Source organism: Somniosus microcephalus, chromosome 12 (assembly GCF_052327205.1).
Source record: "Somniosus microcephalus isolate GS21.2 chromosome 12, FLI_Smic_1.0, whole genome shotgun sequence".
NCBI lineage: Eukaryota > Metazoa > Chordata > Chondrichthyes > Squaliformes > Somniosidae > Somniosus > Somniosus microcephalus.
Genome location: NC_140998.1, coordinates 6,832,647 through 6,848,412, shown reverse-complemented (window position 1 = coordinate 6,848,412; position 15,766 = coordinate 6,832,647). Strand labels below are relative to the sequence as shown.

At 50.1% G+C, this 15,766-nt stretch overlaps 1 protein-coding gene across 5 annotated transcripts in view; it reads right to left on the bottom strand.

Moving 5' to 3' along the window:
- vash1 (vasohibin 1) overlaps positions 1-15,766 on the bottom strand; it is a 59,811-nt gene that overhangs the window by 25,593 nt on the left and 18,452 nt on the right. For all 5 annotated transcript variants that reach the window (XR_015080162.1, XR_015080164.1, XR_015080163.1 and 2 more), the window contains exons 3-6: positions 14,126-14,182; positions 7,954-8,028; positions 2,872-3,253; positions 1,399-1,514 (exon numbers count right to left, since the gene is read on the bottom strand). Coding sequence is in view for 2 of the 5 variants with exons in the window: in XM_086002545.1 (XP_085858671.1) it covers positions 1,399-1,514; positions 2,872-3,253; positions 7,954-8,028; positions 14,126-14,182 (630 nt within the window). In the remaining 3 variants the exon portion in view is untranslated. The remainder of the gene's footprint in view (positions 1-1,398; positions 1,515-2,871; positions 3,254-7,953; positions 8,029-14,125; positions 14,183-15,766) is intronic.

Here is a 15,766-nt window from a genome sequence, read left to right as displayed (position 1 = left end):
CCTTTCAGGCAGTGCATTCCAGATCCTAACCACTCGCTGCGTAAATTTTTTTTCCTCATGTCGCCTTTGGTTCTTCTGCCAATCACCTTAAATCTGTGTCCTCCGGTTCTCGACCCTTTCGCCAATGGGAACAGTTTCTCTCTATCTATTATCTACTCTGTCTAGACCTCTCATGATTTTGAAGTTAGGTCGAATGGCCTGTTTCTGTGCTGTAGATCCTATGTAATTCTAAATAGGAAGATGGTTGAGGCCAGGGCACTGGTAATAACTAGATGCTGCAAATGGGAGACGGCAGGAGTGGTATTTAGGATGGATGAGATCAAATGGGATGACATCTAGGCCGACTTCATCTAGTACAGTGCACAGAGGCCAACTTAACACCCCTCCTGCTGCATGACTGAGATTGGTTGCCAGCGCTCGCATCTCTGAGTCAGAAGGTCGTGGATTCAAGCCCCACTCCAGACACTTAAGCACATAATCTAAGCCGACACTCCAGTGAGAGAGTGCTGCTTTGTTGGAGGTGTCATCTTTTAGACGAGATTAAACTGAGGCCCCATCTGCCCTCTCAGGTGGATGTAAAAAAATCCGATAGCACTAGTCAAATAGCAGGGGAGTTCTCCTGGTGCCCTGGTCAATAGTTATGCCTCAACCAACACCCAAAACAGATAGTTTCGTGATTTATCTCATTGCTGTCTGTGGGAGCTTGCTGTGCGTAAAGTGGCTGCCGCGCTTCCCTACATTACAACAGTGACTGCACCTCAAAAAAGACTTCATTGGCTGAAGCGCTTTGGGAGGTCTGAGGTTGTGAAAGGTGCTGCATCAATGTCAGCACTCAGCACAGAATGAGAATTGAAAGAGGAATCATGGAGAGGGAGAGAGAAAGGAAGAGAGGGGGAGAGAAGGAGAGGGAAAGGAGGAGGTAGAGAAAGGAAGGAACGGGGAGAGAGGGAGAAATAAAGAATTGAAATGATTGGTAACAGGTTAAACAACTGGTGCTTGTTTTGAGCACAGCAGAGGACGGTGAAAGATTAATTGAAAGCAATGATAGGCATTTGATGACTGTACTCGAGAGTTAGTTACCCCTGGGTAATGAGTGCCTGAGTGGATTTCTCCTACACTCTGGCACGGAGGGCCATGCACCTGAGAGTGCAGTCAGCACATTTTTACAAATCGAGAGAAGAATTGTCATGGAAACAAAAGGTTCTTTGCTCAGTGAGAGTGACCCAGGAGATTAGGGCACAGCATGTGTTTGATTAGGAGTACAGGGACACGTCATCAAATTTCCTGAGGGCATAGCTTTTAATAATACAGATTGTGAGGTTATTGGAGATTGCATTTAATTCGGGGATTAATTGGACAGGCCCGTTCCCCTGCAGCTCGCATACTGAGGGCTCCTACCGTCTCTCACTGCGGCCATTCCTGCGATGTGGGCTTGACTGACTGCGGTGGGGTGATGACGTGTCCTTCTTCCTCTCGCGGGTAGGGGATGATGGGATGGCTGCTCCCTTCACAACCTGCAGCAGTTGGGGGGAGAAAAACAAGACACGTGTTTGCACAAAGGAATTGGCTCATTGATTTTCCAGCCTGAGGAAGGAACTTCACACGATTGTAAAGTCGGGGAGTAATCACATGGTGATCATTTTATTTCCCCTCCCACCCGCCCGCCCGCTGCTTGCACACGAATAACTGCTCATTTTGGCTTACAGGAGGTATGGGCACCTCCTCTTCTCTCAGGTTTACCTCTCTCCTCAAATGAGCTATCTTGGCATAAGTGAGGCAATTAGGGGACACTATCTGATCCCAGTCTTCTTCCCAATCCACCAAGCATGCCCTGAAGGGGCAAATGTCTTCAACTATGAAACCAAACCAATAAACAGCTATAAAGGCCTCGAAATTCGGTGGGCTGTGCCACCAGTTAGTGCCCAATGAGGGCACTCAGTGGGTTTAGCGCCACTGGCCACGCCTCCCGCGAAATTTAGAGGGGCGCTAACCGTTAGTGCTGCGCCGCCACCGATGACGTCATCGGTGTGCGCAGCGCCCCGCTACCGCCCTGATCGCGAAATTTGGTAGCGCCCCCTGCTGTAACGCCGGTCGCAATTTGCGACCGGTTCAGGGGGGCCTACCTGCAGTGGTAGAGGCGCTGAGGTGCGGGGCAGACATTTTTTTTGCCGGCCGCCTGCCAGCACCTCTTCGCGCAGCCATCCCCGGCCTCCTGAGCCCACCACCCCCCCCCCACGTTGTGCCGGCTGTCTCCCAAGAGCCCGGCACTTCTCCTCAGTGCCGGGCTCTTTTGCCGGCACTCGCAATCCTCGATCGCGCTGCAGCAGGCCCCTCCCCTTTAAGAAGGGGAGGAAGGCCTGCAGTACCGCAGCGCGCCGTGCCGCAGCGTGTGGCGCTGCGGCACGTTGTGCTGTGAACTTCAGTTGCAGCGCCCCAAGACGGATGCGGGGCGCCTCGAGTAGTGCCGCGCTTCCGTTTGGGGCGCTCAAACTGAATTTCCGGCGGGCGCTCGCGACTCCCTCCGGGGCGGTACTTCCGGCGCCCTGGCAAGACTGGCGCCCCAAACAGGGCGCCACCGAATTTCTAGGCCAAAGTGTTTTGTAGTTGTCCAGCCCTTATTCTTTCCCATTAATCAGCTTCTCCAGAGTCATGCACTACTCCCCGACCACGTGCAGGCTGGGGATCTACTCCTTCTCCCCTACGACGCTGCTCTCTAATACCCTGATGAGGAGGTATCTTTACTCTGCTTCTAAGCCATGGCATAACCAGAATTCCAGGACAGGTTAGAGAAAGCACCACTGCCCAGTAACCTTTCACATCACAAAACCAGAGTGGACAGCACCTTGCAGGGATTCTCGGCCATTCCCTTACTTTTAGCCGCATGTCCCGGGTGTGCCTCTCCAGCTCCTTCCGCAGCTCCTCCCGGCTCAACTTCTCTATGTCCAAGACTGAGTACTTCCACTCGATCTGCTCCACACTGTGGGGGTCGTGGGACACGTACTGTCCAATCTTGACTTTCTTCAGTGTGTGCCAGCACTTTTTGTAAGAGCCCTCGAACTCTAAGATGAGGTCGATTAAAGTCCTGCACACTGGGGGTTTGAACATCAGGTCCTCGCGCCTACTCATGCCCAGCGTTCCAAACCGTCCAGCATAGTGGATTCCGAGCACTATGTGGCGGAAATAATTCCCTGAGAATTGAGTTTTGAAGCTGATGGGAAATCTCTCTACTCCAGGCATACTGTTGGTGAGGTAACTGACCACACACATGAAGGAAAAACACACAATAGGGCCTGAAGCGGTTTCTAGACCTGTCTGGTGCAGTGCATTGCAGTTTCAGGACACTGAGCCATAGGGCAATGCCATCAAGACCCATGATTCTCTGTGTGCAGACAGCACTGTGAATGGATGAGCAGAGAACATGTAAACGGGCAAGGAAATGGGATTAGAGTGGCCATTTTCAGTGGGGGAGGCAGTACTGCCACAGGCTGGATGAGCTGAATGGCCTCCTTCTGTACCGAAACTCTGATGGTTCTCTTTCCTCACCCAGAGACGGGGGAGGGTGGGGAAAGGAAACTGCATTTTTCTCTCATTTCATCTTGCATGCTGGTTACAAAGAGGCTCTGCTCAATCCCCAGCTCCACCACTGCTAATCTGACTCAAGAGCAAGTGAACACCATGCTTGAACCAACCATCAGGAGGTGTATGAGGAATATCCGAGATGATGCACCCTCAGATATTTCTACTCTTTGCACCAGGAAGCACCTGGCTGCTGAAGGTGCTGCCAGGAACGGGACATCACTGCTTGGCCGGGGGGAGATCGGCTACCAGCGCGGACAAAACGATTCTAAAATACTTTGTGAATCAGGATCCCAGAGACAACAGCGAGACGAATTAGCGTTAATCTGTTTTTGGTGGCAGTGAGAATGCTGGCCAAGGTACTGGGGAACTCCGAGCACTTCTTTAAATAGTGCCATGGGATCGAATGTCCATCTGAACAGTCAGACATGACCTTGATTTAACGTTTTATCTGAAGGACAATGCAGCACACCCTCAGTAAAGGAAGAGAGAACTTGCATTTCTAGAACAGCTTTCACCACCTCAGGTTTCCCAAAGCACTTCACAGCCAATGAAGGACTTTTGGAGTGTAGTCACTGTTGTAATGTAGGAAACGTGGCAGCCAATTTGCGCACAGCAAGCTCCCACAAACAGCAATGAGATAAATGACCAGATCATCTTTTAGATGTTGGTTGAGGGATAAATGTTGGCCAGGACACCGGGGAGAACTCCCCTGCTCTTCTTCGAATAGTGCCATGGGATCTTTTACGTCCACCTTAGAGGGCAGACTGGACCTTGGTTTACCGCCTCATCCGAAAAACAGCATCTCCGACAGTGCAGCGCTCCCTCAGTACTGCACTGGAGTGTCAGCCTAGATTATGTGCTCAAGTCTTGAGAGGGGTTTGAACCCATGACCTCCTAATGTTACCAACTGAGTCAAGCAGACATTGGGATGGGTAAGAGGGGAAGAAAAAACATAGTAGGAGCAGGAGTAGGCCATTCGGCCCCTCGAGCCTGCTCCACCATTCAATGTGATCATGGCTGATCATCCAAATTCAGTACCCTGTCCCTGCCTTCTCCCCATATCCCTTTAGCCTTAAGAAATATAGCCAACGCCTTCTTGAATATATTTAAAGGATTGGCCTCTACTGCCTTCTGTGGTAGAGAATTCCACAGGTTCACCACTCTCTGGGTGAAGAAATTCCTCCTCATCTCAGTCCTAAATAGCTTACCCCTTATCCTTAGACTGTGACCCCTGGTTCTGGACTCCCCGACCATCGGGAACATCCTTCCTGCATCTAGTCTGTCCAGTCCTGTTAGAATTTTATAAGTTTCAATGAGATCTCCTCTCATTCTTCTAAACTCCAGCGAGTACAAGCCCAATCGACCCAATCTCTCCTCATACGTCATTCCTGCCATCCCAGGTGGCAATCTGAAATCTTAAGAGGGATTAACCTTGAACAGGATAACCTGCACGGATTTAAGTTAATCACCAGATTTACTGTTCATCATCCGTCTGAGGGCCGTGTGATACGCACGGATTGAAGGATTATGGCCACGTGGTGTTGATGGGGTTTAAGTTGTACTGTCTCAAGTGACGCCATTCAGATGAGAAAAGCCCAGGTTTGATTCCCACTCTGCGCGGAGTTAGCGGATCTCAGCTGTTGCAGGAGATGGGGGGGGGGGGGGGGATGGTGGGGGGCGGTCACACTTGCCTCAGTGACCCCCGGGACATGGGGGAGGAAATGGGCCAGGGTTCCTGACAGCTAGCTAGTGAGTCCCACTAAGTGCATGAGGTGCAATGGATGTTGTCTACATGGATTTTCGGAAGGCGTTTGACAAAGTACCACATAGAAGGCTGGTTAACAAAATTGAGGCTCATGGAATAGGTGGGTCAGTGGCAGCTTGGATAAGGAATTGGCTTAAGTACAGAAAACAGCAAGTTGTGGTAAATGGCTATTTTTCAGACTGGAGGAAGGTAGACAGTGGTGTTCCGCAAGGGTCAGTGTTGGGGCCACTGCCTTTTTTGATATATATAAATGACCTGGATATTGGAATACAGAGTAGAATTTCTCAATTTGCCGATGACAGCAAACTTGGGTGTGTGGCAAACAGTGATGATGATACCAATCGACTGCAACAGGACATAGAAAGGCTAGCAGAATGGGCAGATGGAATTTAATACAGAGAAGTGTGTGGTGATGGATTTTGGCAGAAGGAACAGGGAGAGGCAATATACATTTAATGGCACAGTTTTAAAGAGTGTGCAGGGACAGAGGGACCTGGGAGTTAATGTGCATAGGCCCCTGAAGGTGGCAGGACATATTGAGAGAATGGCCAAAGCATATGGGATCTTGGGCTTCATAAATAGAGGTACAGGTAGACTACCCTTTATCCGAACTTCCGAAAACCGAAACCCTCTAAAAACCGAAGGTTTTTTCGTTCAGCGTAAGTCGTGTGCACGACCTACGCCGAGCAGAGGGTCAGCGTAAGTCGTGTGCACGACCCCCTGCGGACCCCCGCCGGCCCCGACCCCCGCTGACCCCGACCCCCGCGGACCCCTGCCGGCCCCGACCCCCCCGCCGGCCCCGACCCCCGCCGATCCCGACCCCCGCCGACTTACGCTGAGCATCAGCGTAAGTCGTGCGCACACCCCCCCGCGGACCCCTGCCGGCCCCGACCCCCGCCGGCCCCCCCGCGGACCCCCGCCGACCCCGGCCGTAAGTCGGCGGGGGTCGGGGTCGGCGGGAGGGTCGGCGGGGGTCGGGGCCGGTGGGGGGGGGGGGGTCGGCGGGGGATCGTGCGCACGACCCCCCGCCAACCCCCCCGGACCCACCTTCCGAAATCCGAAATTCTCCGAAAACCGAAACACGGCTGGTCCCGAGGTTTTCGGATAAAGGATAGTCTACCTCTTTTCAGTACAAAAGTAGAGAAGATATGCTGAACATTTATAAAGCTCTGGTTAGGCCACAACTGGAGTATTGCGTCCAGTTCTGGTCACCACACTTTAGGAAGGATGTGAAGGCCCTTGAGAGGGTGCAGAGGAGATTTACCAGAATGGTTCCGGGGATGGGGGATCTTAGCTACAAGGACAGGTTGGAGAAGCTGGATTTGTTTTCATTAGAGCAAAGGAGGTTGCGGGGTGATTTGATAGAGGTGTACAAGATTATGACGAGTTTGGATAGGCTAGACGGGGAAAGGCTGTTCTCACTAGTTGATGGTACAAGGACCAGGGGACACAGATTTATGGTTTTGGGCAAGAGATACAGGGGGGAACGTGAGGAACAACTTTTTTACGCAGCGAGTGGTGAGGACCTGGAACTCGCTGCCGACGGAAGTGGTGGAAGCGGAGACACTCAATGTTTTCAAGGGGAGACTGGATAGGCACTTGAGGGAAATAAACTTGCAGGGCTACGGGGATAGAGCGGGGGAATGGGACTGACTGGATTGCTCTACAGAGAGCCGGCACGGACTTGATGGGCCAAATGGCCTCTTTCTGTGCCGTTATAACTCTGAGTGTGGACATCGGGTGAGGACAGGTCCGGGCTCGGCTAGGATACCCTCCACTATCAAACACTTGCCATCGAGGGTCATACGAGGTGGCGGCTGGGTAAGAAGTTGCCCGGCACCCACTGAAATCTATCGCAGACAATGGTCTGCAGCAGCAGGAGAGGAATGGAGATAGCTGAAGAGGAGGTCAAGTACTTATTCAAATAAACCATACACACACACTAGCAGCACAGGAACAGTGAGTCAAGGGCAGGCCAACAGCCAAATGAGCCACAGGTAGGGGTTTCACACACAAGTAGGGTTCCTACCCCTCCCAGATTGTTCAGGAATTGAGGATTAACTGAGGATTAATCTCCAGGATACTGCTGCGAGCAACCCAGGAGAAAAATCATAGGGGCATTTATTTAAACAAACTTTCTGTGAATACTTTCAATTATTAGTTATAAAAATATTGGAGTTGGGAAACAAAGGCTGTTTGATTGACAGTCACGAATCATCCAATCTGGTAATAAAGAGTGGGAAGGCGGAGCTCCGTGGGGATGGACTTCTTGGATGACCAATGGCGGGAGAATTGGAGCAGGTGGAGGCAAAAGGTCACGTAATGAAATCTCCAGGAATACGTGCAGTCAGAGTGGGCAACCCTGGATGCAAGTCAAAAACTAAAGTAACTACCACATGCCGCAGCTCACCCGAGGGCCCAGAAACCGAGCAGTGTTTGTATAGTCAGCGGCTAAGACTGGGTGGCTGGGCACCCCTCTCCACCTTCTCCCTGCGGTATTTGTCTGCACTACGACATTCAGGGTCCTGCCTGGGGGAGCTGGTGTGGGCAGCAAGTTGCAATTTTCTTTAGCTTTATTTTTCCGGTTTCTCTATAACGGAAAAGGATACATCCCTAAGATCACAGCTTCCAAGCATTTTATTGGCAGAGATTCTCGAATCATTTCTCGTGCGAGATCCATCAGGCTGTAAAACAAGAAACAAGAAACAAAATGGTTTGGAAATCAATGTAATGTTTTAAGTTATCTTGAGCCAGTGTTTTTTTTTTGTAAAATGACCCCATTTGTGGCCTGACTTCACTTTATCTGTGATTTCTTTTTCTCGATTTGCTGCCCCATGTGCCTCTGGCCTTACTTTCTTGAAACTCAGATGGCAATGCGATTCAGTGCGACTCCCTCTCCTTCTACCAAAAGAAGGCAAGGGAATGGATTTAAGAGACACGAGTGAATTGGGCCACATTAGAATCACAGGTCCCATCAAGCCATGTTGCAGCGTTCCCAATTACGACATTGGCTAGTTGGAAAGTGGATCTTTGTAAAAAAAAAAAAAAAACCCTCTGCATTAAGCACGTGCATGTACAGAAGCATCAGCAATTCTGGTGTCACTGATTTATCGAAGATTTGGATTAGTATCGGTTTCTTTCTTGGTACATAAGGAGTTAAAACTAATTTCACTTACAGAAATTGTACAAGCTTAACTTGATACAATTGTGCAGACTGGTATCCAAGGGGACGCCAACCATTGAATTCAAATATTGAGGTCTTGTGCAATGTGTTCACATTTGTTTTTGACTGGCAGCTATTTTTGAATTTAGCAAATAAATAGTTATTTAAATTCACTGGGTTCCAGTCACTTTTTTTTTGAAGGTATTTATCAGCTTGTCTTTTTCAAATCAGAGAGTCTGTCAGTAGTCGTCAGAGAGAGAGATTAATCAGGCCAGAGAGTGCCCGCACATGTTCAGAAAAGAAAAAGACCCGCTGTGCAAGTATTTAATTACACCATAGTTTAGCGTAACATAATCTGATCAGTTAAGTCTTGAGCAAGAATTCAATCCAAAAGCTTGGTCAGAGGTGGGTTTTAAGGAGGTGCGGGAGGTAGAGCAGTGAAGGGGTGTAGGGAGGGAATTCCAGTGCACTGGGGTTTGGAGGCTGAAGGCACAGCCACCAATGGTGGGGTGAAGGGAGGTTAGTCTTGCGCAGTGAGAGACCAGTTGAGTATAAAAGGCCAGAGTGTGGAGTTTAGCCTCAGCAGTTCAGCCTGGCCTGGAATTATATTTATGGGGTTAAAATCACCAAGTTGCTGTGTTTGTATTTCTTAAAATTTTAAGAGAAAATAGTTTTTAGTTTAGTATAGGGGACAGCTGATGCCAGCAATGTGCAGTACCTGTGAAATAAAGGAGTCCCTGGGTGCCAATGTTTCCCCGGGGTGACCACACGTGCAGGAAGAAGTGAACATTTCTGAGCTCGAGGAGTAGCTGGTGCGCTTTGGTCACCGACAGGAGGCCAACCTTGCAGTCTTCAGCACTTCATCCAATTTCTAATCCTTTACCCTGTCTCCACTCTTAACTCATTCTTTTCAAGGGCCTCAAATCTGTGCAACTCCTTACTTCCCTCAGTCTTCCCTTCCTCTCACAGTAAACGTAAGACTTGAAAACCAAAGCTTGTTGTCGACTAACCTAACCTGACAGAGACTGTCGGTCCCGCACTGGACTCATCAGTCACCTGAGAACTCATTCTTAATGTGGAAGCAAGTCATCCTTGGCTCCGAGGGACTGCCTAAGAAGAAGAGACTCCTTGATTTATCGTGTCCTCGATTTGCTGTCCTTTACAATGGGCAATGTTCATCTTAACCGTCAGACGTGACCCTGGTTTAATGTCTCATGTGAAGGACAATGTAGCACTCCTTCAGTAAAGAAAAAAGTGAACTTGCATTTCTATAGCGCCTTTCATGACCTCTGGACATCCCAAAGCGCTTCACAGCCAATGAAGTACTTTTTGAAGTGTAGTCACTGTTGTAATGTGGGAAACGCGGCAGCCAATTTGCGCACAGCAAGCTCCCTCAAGCAGCAATAGAATAATGACTAGATCATCTTTTAGATGATGGTTGAGGGATAAATGTTGGCCATGAAACTGGGAGAATGCCCCTACTCTTCTTCAAATAGTGCCGTGGGCTCTTTTAAGTCCACCTTTGAGGGCATTGGTTTAATGCCACATCTGAAAGTTGGCATCTCCGATAATGCGGCGCTCCCTGACTACTGCCCCTCCGACAGTGCAGCATTCCCTCAGTACTGTCCCTCCGACAGTGCAGCGCTCCCTCAGTACTGTCCCTCCGACAGTGCGGTGCTCCCTCAGTAGTGACCCTCCGACAGTGCGGCGCTCCCTCAGTACTGCCCCTCCGACAGTGCGGCGCTCCCTCAGTACTGCCCCTCCGACAGTGCAGCGCTCCCTCAGTACTGTCCCTCCGACAGTGCAGCGCTCCCTCAGTAGTGACCCTCCGACAGTGCGGCGCTCCCTCAGTACTGCCCCTCCGACAGTGCAGCGCTCCCTCAGTCCTGCCCCTCCGACAGTGCAGCATTCCTTCAGTACTGCCCCTCCGACAGTGCGGCGCTCAGTACTGCTCCTCCGACAGTGCGGCACTCCCTCAGTACTGCCCCTCCGACAGTGCAGCGCTCCCTCAGTACTGACCCTCCGACAGTGCGGTGCTCCCTCAGTACTGCTCCTCCGACAGTGCGGCGCTCCCTCAGTACTGCCCCTCCGACAGTGCAGCACTCCCTCAGTACTGCCCCTCCGACAGTGCGGCGCTCCCTCAGTACTGCTCCTCCGACAGTGCAGCACTCCCTCAGTACTGCTCCTCCGACAGTGCGGCACTCCCTCAGTACTGCCCCTCCGACAGTGCAGCGCTCCCTCAGTACTGACCCTCCGACAGTGCGGTGCTCCCTCAGTACTGCCCCTCCGACAGTGCGGCGCTCCCTCAGTACTGCTCCTCCGACAGTGCAGCACTCCCTCAGTACTGACCCTCCGACAGTGCGGTGCTCCCTCAGTACTGCTCCTCCGACAGTGCAGCGCTCCCTCAGTACTGCCCCGCCGACAGTGCAGCACTCCCTCAGTACTGCCCCTCCGACAGTGCGGCGCTCCCTCAGTACTGCTCCTCCGACAGTGCAGCACTCCCTCAGTACTGACCCTCCGACAGTGCGGTGCTCCCTCAGTACTGCTCCTCCGACAGTGCAGCGCTCCCTCAGTACTGCCCCGCCGACAGTGCGGCGCTCCCTCAGCACTGCACTGGAGTGTCAGCCTAGATTATGTGCTCAAGTCTCTTGTATTACATTTCTCAATTAACAGGCACGCAGGAGCTGGGATCGGCTGCCCTAAAGTAAGGTTCGATGTCGGTACTTCTTAGAAATTTCTGAGGCCCGATCAGTGGAGACCTGTCCAAGATATTCACCATTCCTGTCAGAGGACTGGGAATAGGCCGTCTCATTTAAAAAAAATTGTTCTTGGGATGTGGATTGCATTTAGCTGCCCGAGGAATTGAGTCACCCATGCAGCGTGGGACTAAAATTATATTTAACCCTTCCCTTCTCTTCCCTGCCATTAGTGAGTCACTTGGATTTTTACAACAATCCAACAGATTTCATGGTCATTTTCCTGGTACCAGCCCACAAATTCCCACTCATTAAACTGAATTTCACAATTTCCTGTGGCGGGTTTTGAACTCATGACCTCTCGGTTGCTACTCCAGGACCAGAACTACTGGGCGACTGTATCCGTTTCTTCCCTCTTATTGAGAATAGCGAGCAGCACAGGGGACCAAAGGGGGCAGGAGACAAGTTATAAAATCATATTTTGGGCCATTTGTGGCATTTTCTAAAGTTTAACGTTTTACTACGTTAAAGGCGCTATATAAATCCATTGTTGTTGCTGTTGAAGTCCCATAGGTTTTCAGTTATAACATAGAAACATAGAAGATAGGAGGAGGCCAATCGGCCCCTCGAGCCTGCTCCGCCATTTAATGAGATCATGGCTGATCATCCAAACTCAGTACCCTGTCCCTGCTTTCTCCCCATATCCCTTGATCCCTTTAGCCTTAAGAAATATATCCAACTCTTTCTTGAATATATTTAATGAATTGGCCTCAACTGCCTTCTGTGGTAGAGAATTCCACAGGTTCACCACTCTCTGGGTGAAGAAATTCCTCCTCATCTCTGTCCTAAATGGCTTACCCCTTATCCATAGACTGTGACCCCTGGTTCTGGACTCTCCGACCATCGGGAACATCCTTCCTGCATCTAGTCTGTCCAGTCCTGTCCCCATTATAATGCTCAGTTAAAACAATCGCTCTTGCCTCCCAGCCCCATTAAAAGGCTCTCTGTTATCACCGAGATGGACTGTGGTCATTTTTCATTTTGCAATTCCTACGTTTTAACTTTCTCTGTTACACACTCCAATCCCATTATATGCGTCTCTGTTATAACACTCACTCTCTGTTCTACCCCACCCTCAGTATAAGTCTCTCAGTTGTAACACTGAGAAACACTGAGGCAAAGGAAGAGATTGCGGGGGCTCGAACGCATATATTCAGGACCTCTCTGGCCACAGGGGATGTGCCAGAGGACTGGAGAACCGCTAATGTAGTACCATTATTCAAGAAGGGAAGTAGGGAAAAACCGGGGAACTACAGGCCAGTGAGCCTAACATCAGTGGTAGGAAAATTATTGGAAAAAATTCTGAGGGACAAAATTTGTCTCCACTTGGAGAGGCAAGGATTAATCAGGGATAGTCAACATGGCTTTGTCAAGGGAAGATCATGTCTGACTAATTTGATTGAATTTTTTGAGGGGGTGACTAGGTGTGTGGATGAGGGTAACGCAGTGGATGTGGTATATATGGATTTCAGTAAGGCCTTCGATAAAGTCCCGCACAGGAGACTGGTCAAGAAGGTAAGAGCCCATGGAATCCAGGGTGCCTTGGCACATTGGATACAAAACTGGCTTAGTGGCAGAAGGCAGAGGGTGATGGTCGAAGGTTGTTTTTGTGACTGGAAGCCTGTGGCCAGTGGGGTACCACAGGGATCGGTGCTGGGTCCCTTGCTGTTTGTGGTCTACATTAATGACTTGGATATGAATGTAAAAGGTATGATCAGTAAGTTCGCGGATGATACAAAAATTGGTAGGGTGGTAAATAGCGAGGAGGGTAGCCTCAGTCTGCAGGACGATATAGATGGGTTGGTCAGATGGGCGGAACAGTGGCAAATGGAATTTAACCCGGAAAAGTGCGAGGTGATGCACTTTGGGGGGGACTAACAAGGCAAGGGAATACACAATGAATGGAAAGACCCTAGGCAAGACGGAGGGTCAGAGGGATCTGGGTGTGCAAGTACACAGATCCCTGAAGGCGGCGGAACAGGTGGATAAGGTGGTAAAAAAGGCATATGGGATACTTGCCTTCATTAGCCGAGGCATTGAATATAAGAGCAAGGAGGTTATGATGGAACTGTATAAAACACTGGTTAGGCCACAGCTGGAATACTGTGTGCAGTTCTGGTCGCCACACTACAGGAAGGATGTGATCGCGTTGGAGAGGGTGCAGAGGAGGTTCACCAGGATGTTACCGGGGCTGGAGCGCTTCAGCTATGAAGAGAGACTGGGCAGATTGGGTTTGTTTTCCTTGGAGCAGAGGAGGCTGAGGGGGGACATGATTGAGGTGTACAAAATTATGAGGGGCATAGATAGGATGGATGCTGAGGAGCTTTTTCCCTTAGTAGAGGGGTCAATAACTAGGGGGCATAGATTCAAGGTAAAGGGCTTTAGAGGGGATTTGAGAAAGAACTTTTTCACCCAGAGGGTGGTTGGAGTCTGGAACTCACTGCCTGAAAGGGTTGTGGAGGCAGGAACCCTCACAACATTTAAGAAGCATTTGGATGAGCACTTGAAATGCCATAGCATACAAGGCTACGGACCAAATGCTGGAATATGGGATTAGATCAGACAGGGCTTGATGGCCGGCGCGGACACGATGGGCCGAAGGGCCTCTATCCGTGCTGTATAACTCTATGACTCTATGTTTACAAGCCTATTGACTATTGCATGCTGAATGATATTTTATACTGCTGCGAGTGAATTCAACTTTCAGTGGAGCAGAAAATTATGGCTGGCTACCATGGGTTAATTATAAGGGTGGCATGTGCGGTTTTGTACTTTGAACAGGCTTCCTGCAACATGCCAACAGCACAGTATTGACTATGGGGCTGTACCTCAATCACACGCTAACAGATCAGTGCTACTTACCCAGTTAGAGGTCGATTCTTCTTAATCTCAAAAAACTGTGTCCCAGTGTGATTGTACCTGGATTGGATGGTTAAGTAATTTAATTCAACATGCATGGGAAAGAATCCTTCTGGTAAAAATCACAGACACTCAAGTGCAGTAGACACAAGAGCCCCTGCAGAGTATGGGCCTCTGCAGACTTCTGGGAGAGATGTGATTATGAAGATTCGGCAGTAACTCGATATCCCGCCTCTTGGCTGAAGGACGGAAAAAATGCATGCACTCCGACAGAGTCTTCAAAGCTCACCTAACCCGCCCCCAAGTAGCGGAGATGGGGAGTAACTGCTGTGTCCTGAAGTGACTGCACTGTGCACTAAGCAGCTGGCCTCACCATTCAAACAGAAGTTGTTGTTAATTGCGATTGCATTTCCACAGAATGTCAAGTCAAGTGTGTTAGCCTAAGTGTTCTAACCATTCAGTCGCTGAGGGAATCACAGTGTGCAGGTCCATCAGGGAATCAGGCAGCCCTTACCGATGGGTGGAATCTGCCAGGAAGTGGCCTAATTCTTCTAACTGGCCACAGCAGCAAAGGGGGGAGTCATTTGCAGCACGTCTGATCATTCAACCTCTGAAGCAATTGAGCTTTACCCACAGGTGGCGTAGAAGGTAAAAAAAAACAGAAATTACTTGACTGCGACCTGGGTACATCTCACTACAAACAATGAAGCAGTCCATGCCCACATGCAGCAGACATGGATGACATTCAGGCTTGAGCTGATAAGTGGCAAGTAACATTCGCACCACAGTCCAGTTCTGGTCACCACACTTTAGGAAGGATGTGAAGGCCCTTGAGAGGGTGCAGAGGAGATTTACCAGAATGGTTCCGGGGATGGGGGATCTTAGCTACAAGGACAGGTTGGAGAAGCTGGATTTGTTTTCATTAGAGCAAAGGAGGTTGAGGGGTGATTTGATAGAGGTGTACAAGATTATGACGGGTTTGGATAGGCTAGACGGGGAAAGGCTGTTCCCACTAGTTGATGGTACAAGGACTAGGGGACACAGATTTAAGGTTTTGGGCAAGAGATACAGGGGGGATGTGAGGAAAAACTTTTTTACACAGCGAGTGGTGAGGACCTGGAACTCGCTGCCGACGGAAGTGGTGGAAGCGGAGACACTCGATGTTTTCAAGGGGAGACTGGATAGGCACTTGAGGGAAATAAACTTTCAGGCCTACGGGGATAGAGCGGGGGAATGGGACTGACTGGATTGCTCTACAGAGAGCCGGCACGGACTCGATGAGCCGAATGGACTCCTTCCGTGCCGTTATGACTCTATGACACACAAGTGCCAGGCAATGACTATCTCCAACAAGCAAGAGTCTAACCACAGTACCTTGACATTCAACGGCATTACCATCGACGAATCCCCCACCGTCAACATCCTGGGGGTCACCATTGACCAAAAACTTAACTGGACCAGCCACATAAATACTGTGACAACAAGAGCAGGTCAGAGGCTGGGTATTCTGCGGCGAGTGTCTCAGCCCGACTCCCAAAGCCTTTCCACCATCTACAAGGCACAAGTAAGGAGTGTGATGGAATGCTCTCCACTTGTCTGGATGAGTGCAGCTCCAACAACACTCAAGAAGCTCAACACCATCCA